The 12,409-nt window shown below is 64.9% G+C and overlaps 1 protein-coding gene and 2 long non-coding RNA genes across 5 annotated transcripts; all 3 read right to left on the reverse strand.

The window, feature by feature from the left end:
• Positions 1–2,638: 2,638 nt before the first annotated feature.
• LOC129200800 (skin secretory protein xP2-like) lies at positions 2,639–5,025 on the reverse strand. Its single transcript, XM_054812056.1, has 4 exons — positions 4,987–5,025; positions 3,952–4,213; positions 3,493–3,814; positions 2,639–2,828 (listed from the first exon to the last, which is right to left on the reverse strand). Exons 1-4 carry the CDS (start codon positions 5,023–5,025, stop codon positions 2,654–2,656), a joined length of 798 nt encoding a protein of 265 aa, XP_054668031.1. The 3' UTR covers positions 2,639–2,653.
• Positions 5,026–5,208: 183 nt separating this feature from the next.
• Positions 5,209–8,005, reverse strand: LOC129200803 (uncharacterized). 2 transcript variants are annotated; one of them, XR_008575103.1, is made up of 3 exons: positions 7,866–8,005; positions 6,635–7,279; positions 5,209–6,331 (listed from the first exon to the last, which is right to left on the reverse strand). It is a non-coding gene; the product is annotated as an uncharacterized LOC129200803 (long non-coding RNA). The 2 variants fall into 2 exon arrangements; XR_008575104.1 differs by having other exon boundaries at positions 6,464–7,279.
• A 1,654-nt stretch (positions 8,006–9,659) lies between these two features.
• Positions 9,660–12,020, reverse strand: LOC129200798 (uncharacterized). 2 transcript variants are annotated; one of them, XR_008575100.1, is made up of 4 exons: positions 11,697–12,020; positions 11,430–11,605; positions 10,660–10,775; positions 9,660–10,273 (listed from the first exon to the last, which is right to left on the reverse strand). It is a non-coding gene; the product is annotated as an uncharacterized LOC129200798 (long non-coding RNA). The 2 variants fall into 2 exon arrangements; XR_008575099.1 differs by having other exon boundaries at positions 11,430–12,020.
• Between the last annotated feature and the right edge of the window lie 389 nt (positions 12,021–12,409).

A 12,409-nucleotide genomic window follows, 5' to 3' on the forward strand; every position in this document is an offset into this window, starting at 1 on the left:
AGCCGGGCCCGGTCCCCCCCAGCCCGGCCCGGCCCAGCCCAGCGGCACCCCGGTCCTGCTCGGCACCCGAACCGGTCATCGTGTCCCCCCACATGCCCCGGGCAGCGGCCGGCGCCCTTCCCGCCCCTGCGGCACCGGCACCCGCTCGGCGCCGCTCCGGCCTCCGGGGCCGCCGCTGCCCGACACAAGCGGGGAGCAGCCGCCGGCACGGGAACCCGCTCCCACCCACGGCCCGGACCGGCACCCCCGACCCGGGACACGGCCCGCCCGGGCCCGCGTCTGACCGGGTCTCCCCCGCCCGGCACCCCCGGCCCCGGCACACACCGCGGGCCCGCCCGCGCGAACGGAGGCCCCGGCCCGGCCAGACACGCGGGAACCGCGGCCGGGAACCGCGGCCGACCACCGCTGCCAACCACCCCGCTCCCAGCGCCCCCCAGCCCGGCTCACCGGCGCTCCTAGGCCCACGGGGGAGCGGGAGCGGCAGCAGCAACAGCACCCACCGCCGCTCCCCGCCGCCGCCGCCGCCGCTCAGCACTACTGCCGCCACCGCCGCCCGCGCACGCGCCCTACAGCCTCCGGACCCGCCAATCCCAGCCCGAGACACCGCCCGGACCCGCCCAGCCGCGGCCCGCCCATCCCCGCTCGGCCCAATCCTGGCCCGCCATTTCAACCCGCCCCGGTTTATCTCATCTCCGCTCGAACCAATCCCGACCCTTCATGTCACGCCACGCCCATCTCCGCTGGGCCCAATCCCAACCCGCCATTTCAATCCGCCCCGGTTTATCCCGTCTCTGCTCCGCCCAAGCCCGTCCGGTCTTTTCAAACCGGGCCCGCCCCCCTCTGGCGCCCCGTCTCCGCCTCACCCGTCCCCCGGAGGCCCCGAGCGCGCCGTCGCCGCCGCTCCGGGAGACTCGAGGGGTCGCGGCTCCGCTGGGGTAGCCCCGGCAGCTGCTGATGGTGTGCTGGGGAGAGCGGGCGGGCCCGGATTGAAATGGCGGGCCGGGATTGGGCGGAGCAGAGACGGGATACACTGGGGCGGATTGAAATGGCGGGTTGGGATTGGGCCCAGCGGAGATGGGCGGGGCGTGACATGAAGGGTCCGGATTGGCTCGAGCGGAGATGGGCTAAACCGGGGCGGATTGAAATGGCGGGCCGGGATTGGGTCGAGCGGAGATGGGCGGGCCGCGGCTGGGCGGGCCGGATTGGTGGGTCCGGGCGGTGTCTCGGGCTGGGATTGGCGGGTCCGGAGGCTGTAGGGCGCGTGCGCGGGCGGCGGTGGCGGCAGTAGTGCTGAGCGGCAGCGGCGGCGGGGAGCGGCGGTGGGTGCTGTTGGTGCTGCCGCTCCCCCGCGGGCCCAGGAGCGCCGGTGAGCCGGGCTGGGGGGCGCTGGGAGCGGGGTGGTCGGTCGCGGTTCCCGGCCGCGGTTCCCGCGTGTCTGGCCGGGCCGGGGCCTCCGTTCGCGCGGGCGGGCCCGCGGTGTGTGCCGGGGCCGGGGGTGCCGGGCGGGGGGGACCCGGTCAGACGCGGGCCCGGGCGGGCCGTGTCCCGGGTCGGGGGTGCCGGTCCGGGCCGTGGGTGGGAGCGGGTTCCCGTGCCGGCGGCTGCTCCCCGCTTGTGTCGGGCAGCGGCGGCCCCGGAGGCCGGAGCGGCGCCGAGCGGGTGCCGGTGCCGCAGGGGCGGGAAGGGCGCCGGCCGCTGCCCGGGGCATGTGGGGGGACGCGATGACCGGTTCGGGTGCCGAGCAGGACCGGGGTGCGGCTGGGCTGGGCCGGGCCGGGCTGGGGGGGACCGGGCCCGGCTCCTGCGGGGGCTGCGGCTGTGGGGAGCGGGGCTGTGGGGAGCGGGGCTGTGGAGGCTGGGGCTTAAATACTGCTGCAACTACAGAGAATAAAGAACTCTTGCTGGTTTATGATGGTCCTGTAAGCACGCTGTGTAACCGTAACGGTGCGATAATAAAGTGTAATCCAGTGCAATAAAGCTTTCCCCGGGGGGGGGTGGGTGGGTGCTGCCCCCAGTGCCCCAGGGCCGGTTCCTCCCCGCGGGAGGTGCCCCCTGCCCCCCCCCCCCCCCCCCAGTTCCCAAGCACTCCCTGCCCGGGGCCCTGGGCGGGTGCCTTCCCCCTCACACATGGGCCAGAGGAGCAGCAGCCCCGGGGGGTGTTTCCAGCCAGCCCCCCCCAAGCGAGGACTAAGTGCTGTGTTTGGGGCTGAACAGCTCAGTCCTGGGGTTCAGCAGCTCAGTCCAAAGAAGAGACTAAAAGTGCTGCGTTTTCAGAGCTTGGAAATGGAGCCCAGTGCTGCGTTTCTGGGCCTGAAAACAAGCTGGCAGGGGGTGGGGGTGGCCTGCAGGGTGTTGGGGCTCAGAACCAGCCCAAGCGCTGCCTTTAGGGGCTGGGAACTGGAGCCTGAGCAGCCCTTCCCAGCCCCCAAATGCCAGCTCTGGGGGTGGGGGGAAGTCGGTGGGTGGGTGGGGCAGGGCTGCGGGACCCTCACCGGAGGTGGGGGTCCGGTCGCGTTTGCCCCCGAAGCGCGGGACGCTGGCATGCACCAGGCCGAACTCAACGTCTGAGATAGTCTCTGGGCGAAAATGGGGGCACCGAGGCTTTATTCAAGGGCCAGACAGGGGTGGTACTTGAGCGATGACAGTGATTGATTTACGACCTCGTCACCAGCCCCCAGAGGTGGGGAGCAGCTCTGACTCCGAGCTGGGGGCCCCTCAGCGGGAGGGGAACCAGCCGAGCGTCCGGCGCCTGGAGCTGGAAGCAGCAGGAGCTCACGCAGGGCTCGAGCGTCCATTGGGCAGAGCTGGGAGGAGCTGTAGGGCTGGAGCTGCGAGAAACGGGAACGTCCGGTGTCTCGGCTGGGCCCAAAATGACGCAGGGCCGGAGCTGGACAAAAGCCCCCGGGGCTGTCAGGAGCAGGAGCGTCTCTCGGCCGGAGCGGGCAGGGGTGGGACGAGGTGGGACGTCCATCGGCCGGAGCGTGGAGGAGCCGGAGCTGCAACAAGCCGGCGGGTCCCTGAGCCCGTGCGAAAGGCGAGCTGGAAACTGCGACAGAACGAATGCTGCCTGGGGGTCGCAGCTTTTCCCTGGGCCCCCCCACCCCCCACGTGACCCCCAGACCCAAGCCGAGGACACCCCAGAGAAGACCGACCCTTCCGTGACAGCGGGCACAAAGCCACGGCCGGAATCCAGCAGAACCCCCTGCGGGAAGCGGGTTTGGAGCAGCGACGATGGACACACACACCCCCCGCACGGAGCGGTGACCCGAGCAGCGGCGGTGACCGAGGAGCCCAGCCAGCCCTTAAGGGGGGCGATTCCGTCGCTCCGCACAGCCGCATTTACCATATTTACGGCAAAAATGAGGGACTGAACCCCCTGGGTAACGCCGTGCTGAGCAGCCTGGGCTCCCGCCTCGGCCGGCAAAGGACCGAACTTGGCGCCGGGGAGACGGGGAACGAGACAGCTCGTCCGTCGGCCGGAGCGTCTCTTACCTGGAGCGGGCGGCATCGGGAGCCGAAATCACACGGGGCTGGAGCTGCAGCTGCAGCCATGCGGGGCTGGAGCGTCCATCAGCCGGAGCTGGAACAAGCCGGAGCTTTCCTGAGCCAGAGAGGGCAGCAGCCCGGGTTCCCCTCAGCCGGAGCTGTCGGAAGCAGCAGCAGCAGCAGCAGCAGCATCTGTTCCCCGCAGCGCCCAGCACCGGGAGCGCAGACGCCTCCGGGCCGGAGCCGGGGCCGAAGCGCCGAGCGCGGGGCTGGAGCCGAGCTGGTGCCGAGCCGGAGCGTCCCTGAGCGGAGCTGGGCCAGGCGGGAGCTGCAATGAAGCGCGTAGGAGCCTTGGGCTGCACGGCCAGCCCCGGCGGGCAGAGGGCCGGGGCCGGGCAGGGAGACAGGGCTCCCCCGGCGCCAGACCGCCCCCCCCCAGCCCCGGAACCCCCCGGCGTCCCTCACCTGGGCTCGGTGCTGCCGCTCCCGGTCCCTCGGCGCGCTTCGCCGCCCCGCCGGGCCCCGGCTCCGTGCCCGGGAGGGAGACAAGGGCATGGCTGCCGGGACCCGGAGCCCAGCCTGTGCCCCGCGCAGCCGCGGGGGCCGCTGCCGGGAGACTCGAGGGGTCGCGGCCCCGCTGCAGTAGCCCCGGCAGCCGCTGTCGGTGTGCCGGGGAGAGCGGGCAGGGGCTCCGCAGCGAGGCCGCCCCCGGTTCCCGTTCAAGCCCCTAAAGCCGGGAAGGGCCTCAGCTGCCGCCGGGACTGCCCGGGCCGGGCGCCCTCCGGGAGCGGGGCTGAGAGGGAGAACGGGGCGGGACCCGGAAACCGCGACTCCTTGCGGGTCGGCTCTCCCGGAGCGGGTTCAGCGGGGCCGGAGTGAAAGGGCGGGCCGCGATTGGGCGGCGCGGAGATGGACGGGATGGGGCGTGGCCGGAGGGAAAGGGCGGGCCGCGATTGGGCGGAGCGGCGACGGGATGGGGCGTGGCCGGAGGGAAAGGGCGGGTCGCGATTGGGCGGCGCGGAGATGGGCGGGGCACGGGTGGGCTGGTCGGGGGTGGGGGCGGGGCCCGAGAGGGTAGAGCGCTTGCGCGGGCCGGCGGCGCTGTCAGTGTGTGGCGGCGGCCGTGGGGAGCGGCCGTGGGGGTGGTGCTGCTGCCGCCCCGCGGGCTGAGGAGCGCCGGTGAGCCGGGCCGGGGGGGCGCTGGGAGCGGGGTGGCTGGCAGCGGTGGTCGGCCGGCAGCGGTGGTCGGCCGCGGTTCCCGTGTGTCTGGCCGGGCCGGGGCCTCCGTTCGCGCGGGCGGGCCCGTGGTGTGTGCTGGGGCCGGGGGTGCCGGGCGGGGGAGACCCGGTCAGACGCGGGCCCGGGCGGGCCGTGTCCCGGGTCGGGGGTGCCGGTCCGGGCCGTGGGTGGGAGCGGGTTCCCGTGCCGGCGGCTGCTCCCCGCTTGTGTCGGGCAGCGGCGGCCCCGGAGGCCGGAGCGGCGCCGAGCGGGTGCCGGTGCCGCAGGGGCGGGAAGGGCGCCGGCCGCTGCCCGGGGCATGTGGGGGGACGCGACGACCGGTTCGGGTGCCGAGCAGGACCGGGGTGCGACTGGGCTGGGCCGGGCCGGGCTGGGGGGGACCGGGCCCGGCTCCTGCGGGGGCTGCGGCTGTGGGGAGCGGGGCTGTGGGGAGCGGGGCTGTGGGGAGCGGGGCTGTGGGGAGCGGGGCTGTGGAGGCTGGGGCTTAAATACTGCTGCAACTACAGAGAATAAAGAACTCTTGCTGGTTTATGATGGTCCTGTAAGCACGCTGTGTAACCGTAACGGTGCGATAATAAAGTGTAATCCAGTGCAATAAAGCTTTCCCCGGGGGGGGGTGGGTGGGTGCTGCCCCCAGTGCCCCAGGGCCGGTTCCTCCCCGCGGGAGGTGCCCCCTGCCGCCCCCCCCCCCCCCCCCCCCCCCCAGTTCCCAAGCACTCCCTGCCCGGGGCCCTGGGCGGGTGCCTTCCCCCTCACACATGGGCCAGAGGAGCAGCAGCCCCGGGGGGTGTTTCCAGCCAGCCCCCCCCAAGCGAGGACTAAGTGCTGTGTTTGGGGCTGAACAGCTCAGTCCTGGGGCGGCGGGCAGTAGTGTCCGGCCGTGGGCCCCCTGCGTCTGACCGGGCCCGAGCCACTGTGCGGGCGGGTTCGCGGTGCGTTCCGGGGGCGGGAGCCTTGCGGTCGACGGCGCCGGGCGGGAGGTGGTCGGGGAGACGCGGCCCGGGCGGGCGATGCCCTGGGACGGGGGTGCCGCTTGGGTCCGTGCCCGGCGTGACAGCCAGGTCGCGTTCTGTTGGCTCTTCCCCGCTTGTGTCGGGCAGCGGCGGCCGGAGCGGCGCCGAGCGAGGAGGGGCGCCGGCCGCTACAGGGGGCGGGTGCCGAGCCCCAGCGGGGGTCGGGTGGGGGGTCGGGGCGCGGCCGGGCTGCGTGGGGGTTCCCGGGCCCGGCTCCCCGCGGATGTTGCCGCGGGTGGGGGGAGGGGGGCGCGCTTGGCTTTTAAACAATACTGTAACTAGTACTGCTAATAAAGCTATTGTGTTGGTTTATTACAAGAAGTGTAATGCATAACAATAATTGAAAAATCAAGTGGAATAAAGTGCAATAAAGCTTTCCCTGTCTGGGTGGGTGCCCGCAGTTCCCAAGCACTCCCTGGGCTGTGGCCCCCCTTTCCCTTCACACATGGGCCACAGCAGCAGCCTCAAGGGTGTTTCCAGCCCCCCAAAGGAGGATGAAGTTCTGTGGTTGGGGCTGAACAGCCCAGCTCAGTCCTGGGGTTCAGCTGCTCCAAAAGTCCCCAGAGTGCTGTGTTTCTGGGCCTGAAAACAAGCTGTGAGGGGGGGGTTGGGGCTCAGAACCAGCCCAAGTGGTGGCTTCTGGGACAGGGAAGAGGTGGCCCAGTGGCTGCTCCCAGCCCCCAAACACTGGGGGGTGTGTGGTGGCAGGGCTGTGGGACCCTCACCAGAGGTGGGGGTCTGGTTTTATTTGCCCCTGAAACACGGGATGCCAGCATGCACCAGGCCAAACTCCCCTCTGAAATGGGGACACACACACAACAGGAACACTTTATTCAGGGCACAGACACAGTGGGACAGTTTTGATAGTTGAGTGATGACAGTGATTGACTTACTACCTTATCAACAGCCCCCAGAGCTGCTGTGAGAACACGGAGGCAGCAGGAAGATGTAGAGCTGAGGCTGAGCTAAACACTGCAGGGCTGGAGCTGAAACAACGCAGAGCTGGAGCCGTAAGAAAGTCTGTGAGGCTGGGGGGGGTGAAATGAAGAGTGGGTGGGTGGGAGGGGAAACAGCACAGGCCTGGAGTGGAAATCCTGGGGTTCAATAGCTACTGTAGGGTGGGAGATGAAATCAGGATGGCAGGGTTGGAGCTGAAATCACTGCTGTGGGGCTGCGGCTGAGATGTGACAGAGCTGGGGCTGAAGAACGACTGCGGCTGGAGCTGAAACACCGAACCTGGAGCTGAAATAAAATCTGTAGGATCAGAACTGAAATCACTCAGAGCTGGAATAAAGATGGTAGGGCTGGGGCTGCAATCACTGCTGTGGGGCTGAAATGCCGTAGAACTGGAGGCGAAATAAAAACTTTTGGGCTGGGGCTCAAATCACTGCTGTGGGGCTGGGAATGCAGCTGAAATACAGAGCATAGGGCCAGAGCTGAAATCTCAGAGCTTGAATAAAGATGGCAGGGCTGGGGCTGAAATCACTGCTGTGGGGCTGGAGCTGAGATGTGACAGACCTGGGGCTGAAGGACGACTGCGGCTGGAGCTGAAACACCGAACCTGGAGCTGAAATCACTCAGAGCTGGAATAAAAACTGTAGTGCCAGGGCTGAAATGTCTGATGTGGGGCTCGGGCTGAAGAACGACTGCAGCTGGAGCTGAAATACCAAACCTGAAGCTGAAATAAAAACTGTACAGCTGGGGCTGAAATCTAACAGAGCTGGACTAAAAACTGTAGGGTCGGAGCTGAAATCTAACAGCTGAAATACTGAACCTGGGGCTGGAGCTGAAAGAAATCCTTCAGGGCCAGAGCTGAAATAAATACTGTACAGCCAGAGCTGAAATCACTCAGAGCTGAAATAAAAACTGTAGGGCCAGGGCTGAAATCACTGCTGTGGGGCTGGAGCTGAAATAACAAACCTGGAGCTGGAGTTGAAATCTAAACTGTAGGGCCGGGGCTGAAATCACTCAGAGCTGAAATAAAAACCACAGGGCCTGAGCTGAAATCACCCAGAGCTGGACTAAAGATGGCAGGGCTGGGGCTGAAATCACTGCTGTGGGGCTGGAGCTGAGCCAGGACAGAGCTGGGGCTGAAGAACGACTGCGGCTGGAGCTGAAACACCGAACCTGGAGCTGAAATAAATACTGTAGGGCCAGAGCTGAAATAAAAACTGTAGGGCTGGGAATGGAGCTGGAATAAAAGCTGTGGGGCTGAAATCTCTGGAGCTGGAATCAAGATGGTAGGGATGGGGCTGCAATCACTGCTGTGGGGCTGGGAGTGGAGCTCAAATCTAACAGCTGAAATACTGAACCCGGAGCTGAAATAAAAACTGTAGGGCCAGAGCTGAAATCACTCAGAGCTGAAAAAAAAACTGTAGGGCTGGGCTGAACTCACTGCTGTGGGGCTGGAGCTGAAATACCAAACCTGGAGCTGGAGCTGAAATAAATCCTTCAGGGCTGGGGCTGAAATAAGAACTGTAGGGCCAGCGCTGACGTCACTCAGAGCTGAAATAAAAACCACAGGGCTTGAGCTGAAATCACCCAGAGCTGGACTAAAGATGGCAGGGCTGGAGCTGAAATCACTGCTGTGGGCTGGAGCTGAGATGTGACAGAGCTGGGGCTGAAGAACGACTGCGGCTGGAGCTGAAACACCGAACCTGGAGCTGGAATAAAAACTGTAGGGCCAGAGCTGAAATCACTGCAGTCGGGCTGGGAGTGGAGCTGAAATACAGACCAGAAGGGCTGAGGCTGAAATCACACAGAGCTGGGCTAAGGACCATAGGCCTGGGGCCGAAATCACTGCTGTGGGGCTGGAGCAAACCCAAAGACCACAGAACTGGAGTTCAAATAAAAACTGTAGGGCTGGAGCTGAAATTTCCCTGGGCTGGAGCTACACCGATGCAGGGCCGGCCTTGGGCTGCACGGCCAGCCCCGGCGGGCAGAGGGCCGGGGCCGGGCAGGGCCGTCCCCAGCGAGGCCCCCGGGGCTGGGGCTCCCCGGCAGGGCCCGGCCCGCGCCCAGCAGCCGCCCCCGGCGCCAGACCGCCCCCTCCCAGCCCCGGAACCCCCCGGCGTCCCTCACCTGGGCTCGGTGCTGCCGCTCCCGCTCCCGGTCCCGGTCCCTCGCCGCGCTTCGCCGCCCCGCCGGGCCCCGGCTCCGTGCCCGGGAGGGAGACAAGGGCATGGCTGCCGGGACCCGGAGGCGCCCCTCACCCGGGCCCTTCCCGGAGCCCCCGGCCGCCGCTTCCTGCCCCGGGGAACCCAGCGCCTCTCCCGCTTCCCTCCCCTTCCGTTCCGTTCCCTTGCCCGGCCCCTTCCGCCCCGCCCCGCCCCGCCCCTCCCCGCAGTTCCCCCCCCCCGGGGGTTGCCGGGACCGGGGCGGGGAAAGGGGCGGGGCCTGCCTGGGCCCGGGGCCGGGGGGGACACGGGGGAAGGGGGGGGACACACAAGAGCTGGCGGGGGGGCCGTGGCACAAAGGGTGTCGGCAGGAGGGTGGCTGTGCCCCACAGCCCCCCCCAGGCAGGGCAGGCAGCAGACATCACTTGGGGGGTCTTTTGGGGGGGTGGGGGGGGTGTTGCATCCTTTCCCCCCCTCAGGCGTTGTGCCCTTTGCTCTCCAGCGTCCAGGATGAAAGGGCAACGGGGAAAAAAAGCCCATGGGTTTCCCTCGGGTCACCCCCCATCCTCTGGGGTCACCCCCCCATCCCCCCGAGTCACCCCCCATCCCCTGGGGTCACCCCCCATCCCAGTGGTGCCCCCCCCCCCCCAGGACACCCCGTCGCGGTGGCATTAAACACCGAACCCTCCAAAGCAACGTGTTTTAATGATTTCTGGTTTTAAAGCTTGTGAAAATAACAATAATAACAATAATAATAACAATAATAATAATATTAGTAAAAATAATAATAAAACAAGACTTCCAGTCATCTCAAGGGCTCCCTTCCTATTTTTACAGGCCGAACAGAGGGAGCAAGCCCCCCCCGTAGGGCGATGGGATTTCCAGCACCTTCGGCCCCCAAAACAACCGGAGCATCCCAGAGCATCGAGGAGTCGAGCATCCCTACCGGGGCAGCACCTCCAAATCCGGGGTGTCTTCTTCACCCCAGGCTGTCTTCTTTCCTCTCCCGCTCCCCCCCCCGCAAAAAAAAAAAAATAATGCCGAAGGGGTTAAAGGCTACTATTGCTAATATGTGATTTACAGCATTTATACAGCATTTACGGGCCCCGGCCTTTATTCCGGCTAAAACTTAGCATCGGTTTCCCTTAGGAAATTAAAGAAAAAAAAACAACCAAAACCCCAAAAAACCAAAGGTTAAAGAAAAGTTAAGTATAAAAAAATATTTCAAGGAGTCATTCTCGCTTCCCCTCCTTTGAACGTAAAGAAATGGTGGGGGTTTTGGGGGCGGGGGGGTGTGGAGGAGCTGCTGATGGGCTCCGGGGTCTCCCGTGGGCCAGAGGAGCCAGCTGAGGCACTTTCTCGAGGGGGGGACAGGGGTTGGGGCAGGTGACGTCCCTCCAGCCCCGCTCCCATCAAGATCTGAAAGAAAAAAAAAAAGAAAGAAAAAAAGTCAGGATTTGGGCAATGCGCTCAGGAAGACATTTAAAACCATTCTGTCAAAAGCAGAGCAGGGATTTCTTTTGAAATTCAGCTTCGTTCTTCCCTGGAATAACAAGGAAATTCAATATAAACACCCCAAAAGGAGCGAAACACCGACCCCCCCCCAGCTCCACCGCTGGCCGCATCCAGCTCTTTGTCGGATGCTCGGGCAGAAAACCCGGGCGTAAGCGGAGAAGAAAAGGAATTAAACCGCTCGCGTCCCACCCCATCTCTGTGGGTTTTGGGGGGTTTGGGTTTTTTTGGGTTGTTTTGTTGGGGTTTTTTTGCCAAGGGAAGGACAGAAGGACAGAGGGACATCTCCTTACTGGGAAATCTTGCAGTTTGTCGTGGCGACGTAGCGCCCGGTGTAATGGATGTTGCACCTCACCACGTTGTTGGTGAAGTCCGAGTCCAGGACGATGTATTTGGGATTCACCTGAACCTAAAAATAGGAGAAAGGGAAGGAAAAACACCCCCACCCCACCCCCCCAAAAAAAAAAATTAGGAAGAGGGGCGACGAGCAGCGCCTAAACCCTTGGTAAAGGGCTGGCACCGAACAAAGGTGTCTGGTCCTGAACCCTGTGGTTCAGAAGATCCCAAGCCGACCCCAAATCGGTACCGTTTGCCCCTAAAAATCGCTTCCCCCCCACCCCAATGTGTTGGGTTTGCGTGGCAAGGTTTTGGTAGCGGGGGGTTACAGGGGTGGCTTCTGTGAGAAGCTGCTAGAAGCTTCCCCTTGTGGTGGGTTGAGCCTGGCTGGGGGCCAGGTGCCCACCAGAGCCGCTCTCTCACTCCCCTCATTCACCAAACAGGGGAGAAAAGGCATAACGAAATGCTTGTGGGTCGAGATAAGGACAGGGAGAGATCACTCACTAATTGTTGTCACGAGCAAAAGAGACCAAACTGAGAGAGGGAATTCATCTAATGTATTACTAGGCAAAACAGAGTAGAGCAATGAGAAAATAAAATCAACTCTTAAAACACCTCCCCCCACCCCTCCCATCTTCCCGGGCTCAACTTCACTCCCGGCTTCAACCTTCCCCCCCTCAGCGGCACAGGGGGACGGGGAGTGGGGGTTACGGTCAGTTCATCTCACGGTGTTTCTGCCGCCTCTTCAGCCTCAGGGGGAGGACTCCTCTCATCGTTCCCCTGCTCCAGCATGGAGTCCCTCTCACGGGGTGCAGACCTTCAGGAGCAAACTGCTCCAGCGTGGGGTCCCCCACGGGGTCACAAGTCCTGCCAGCAATCCTGCCCTGGCGTGGTGTCCTGGTTCTGGCAAGGACAGAGTTAATTTCACAAAGAGCCAGGACAGGTGACCCAAGCTGGCCGGGGGCTATTCCATACCGTGTGACATCATGCTCACCATAAAAGGGGGCTGGTCGGGCAGGGGCGGGTTTGGTGTGGCTCTGGGACAGGCTGAGCGTCCGGTCGGATCGGTAAATTGTTCTTTGTTATCACCCATTGTGAATATCTGTTATCAGTACTGTTGTTGATTGTTTCCCTCTCCCTTGCTGTCCCAGTAAACTGCCCTTCTCCCAACCCTCGAGGCTTTGCCGTTGTTTTTCCGTTCTCTTCCCCAGCCCGCCGGGGGAGGGGTGGGTGAGCGGCGCGTGGCACCCAGCTGCCGGCTGGGGCTAAACCACGTCACGTGGGCTCCCCTCTGCACGGGTCCAGCGGTCCGGCCTGGAACTTGTGAATGAGGGGAGAGAGAGAGCGGCTCTGGTGGGCACCTGGCCCGGACCCAGGCTCAACCCACCACAGATGATGGTGACGTGAGGTGCTATGCTGAGGCCTTGCTCGGCTAGGCGAGCCCGCAGCCCCAATGTGAGTGGTGGTGTGCGAGGGCCGCTGAGGGAGGTTTGAGGGCAGGCACCCGTTTTGGGGCTGGCACCTTTGTCCTGGGAGCAGGGTCTCGACGTTTCCAGTTTGGTGGATTTGGGCATATTTTTGATGATAGTGACATAAGGTGACATGTTGAGGCCTTGCTCGGCTAGGCGAGCCCGCAGCCCCAATGTGAGTGGTGGTGTGCGAGGGCCGCTGAGGGAGGCTTGAGGGCAGGCACCCGTTTTGGGGCTG

Source organism: Grus americana, unplaced genomic scaffold (assembly GCF_028858705.1).
Source record: "Grus americana isolate bGruAme1 unplaced genomic scaffold, bGruAme1.mat scaffold_507, whole genome shotgun sequence".
NCBI classification, from domain to species: Eukaryota; Metazoa; Chordata; class Aves; order Gruiformes; family Gruidae; genus Grus; species Grus americana.

Coding starts and splice junctions, on each gene's coding strand:
- LOC129200800 (XM_054812056.1), bottom strand. CDS start 5,025: ATGCCCCGGGCAGCGGCCGGCGCCCTTCCCGCCCCTGCG. Junction 4,214..4,986: donor GCGCCCTTCCCGCCCCTGCG/GCACCGGCACCC, acceptor TCCCGGCTTTAG/GGGCTTGAACGGGAACCGGG. Junction 3,815..3,951: donor AGCGGCAGCACCGAGCCCAG/GTGAGGGACGCC, acceptor GCTTCATTGCAG/CTCCCGCCTGGCCCAGCTCC.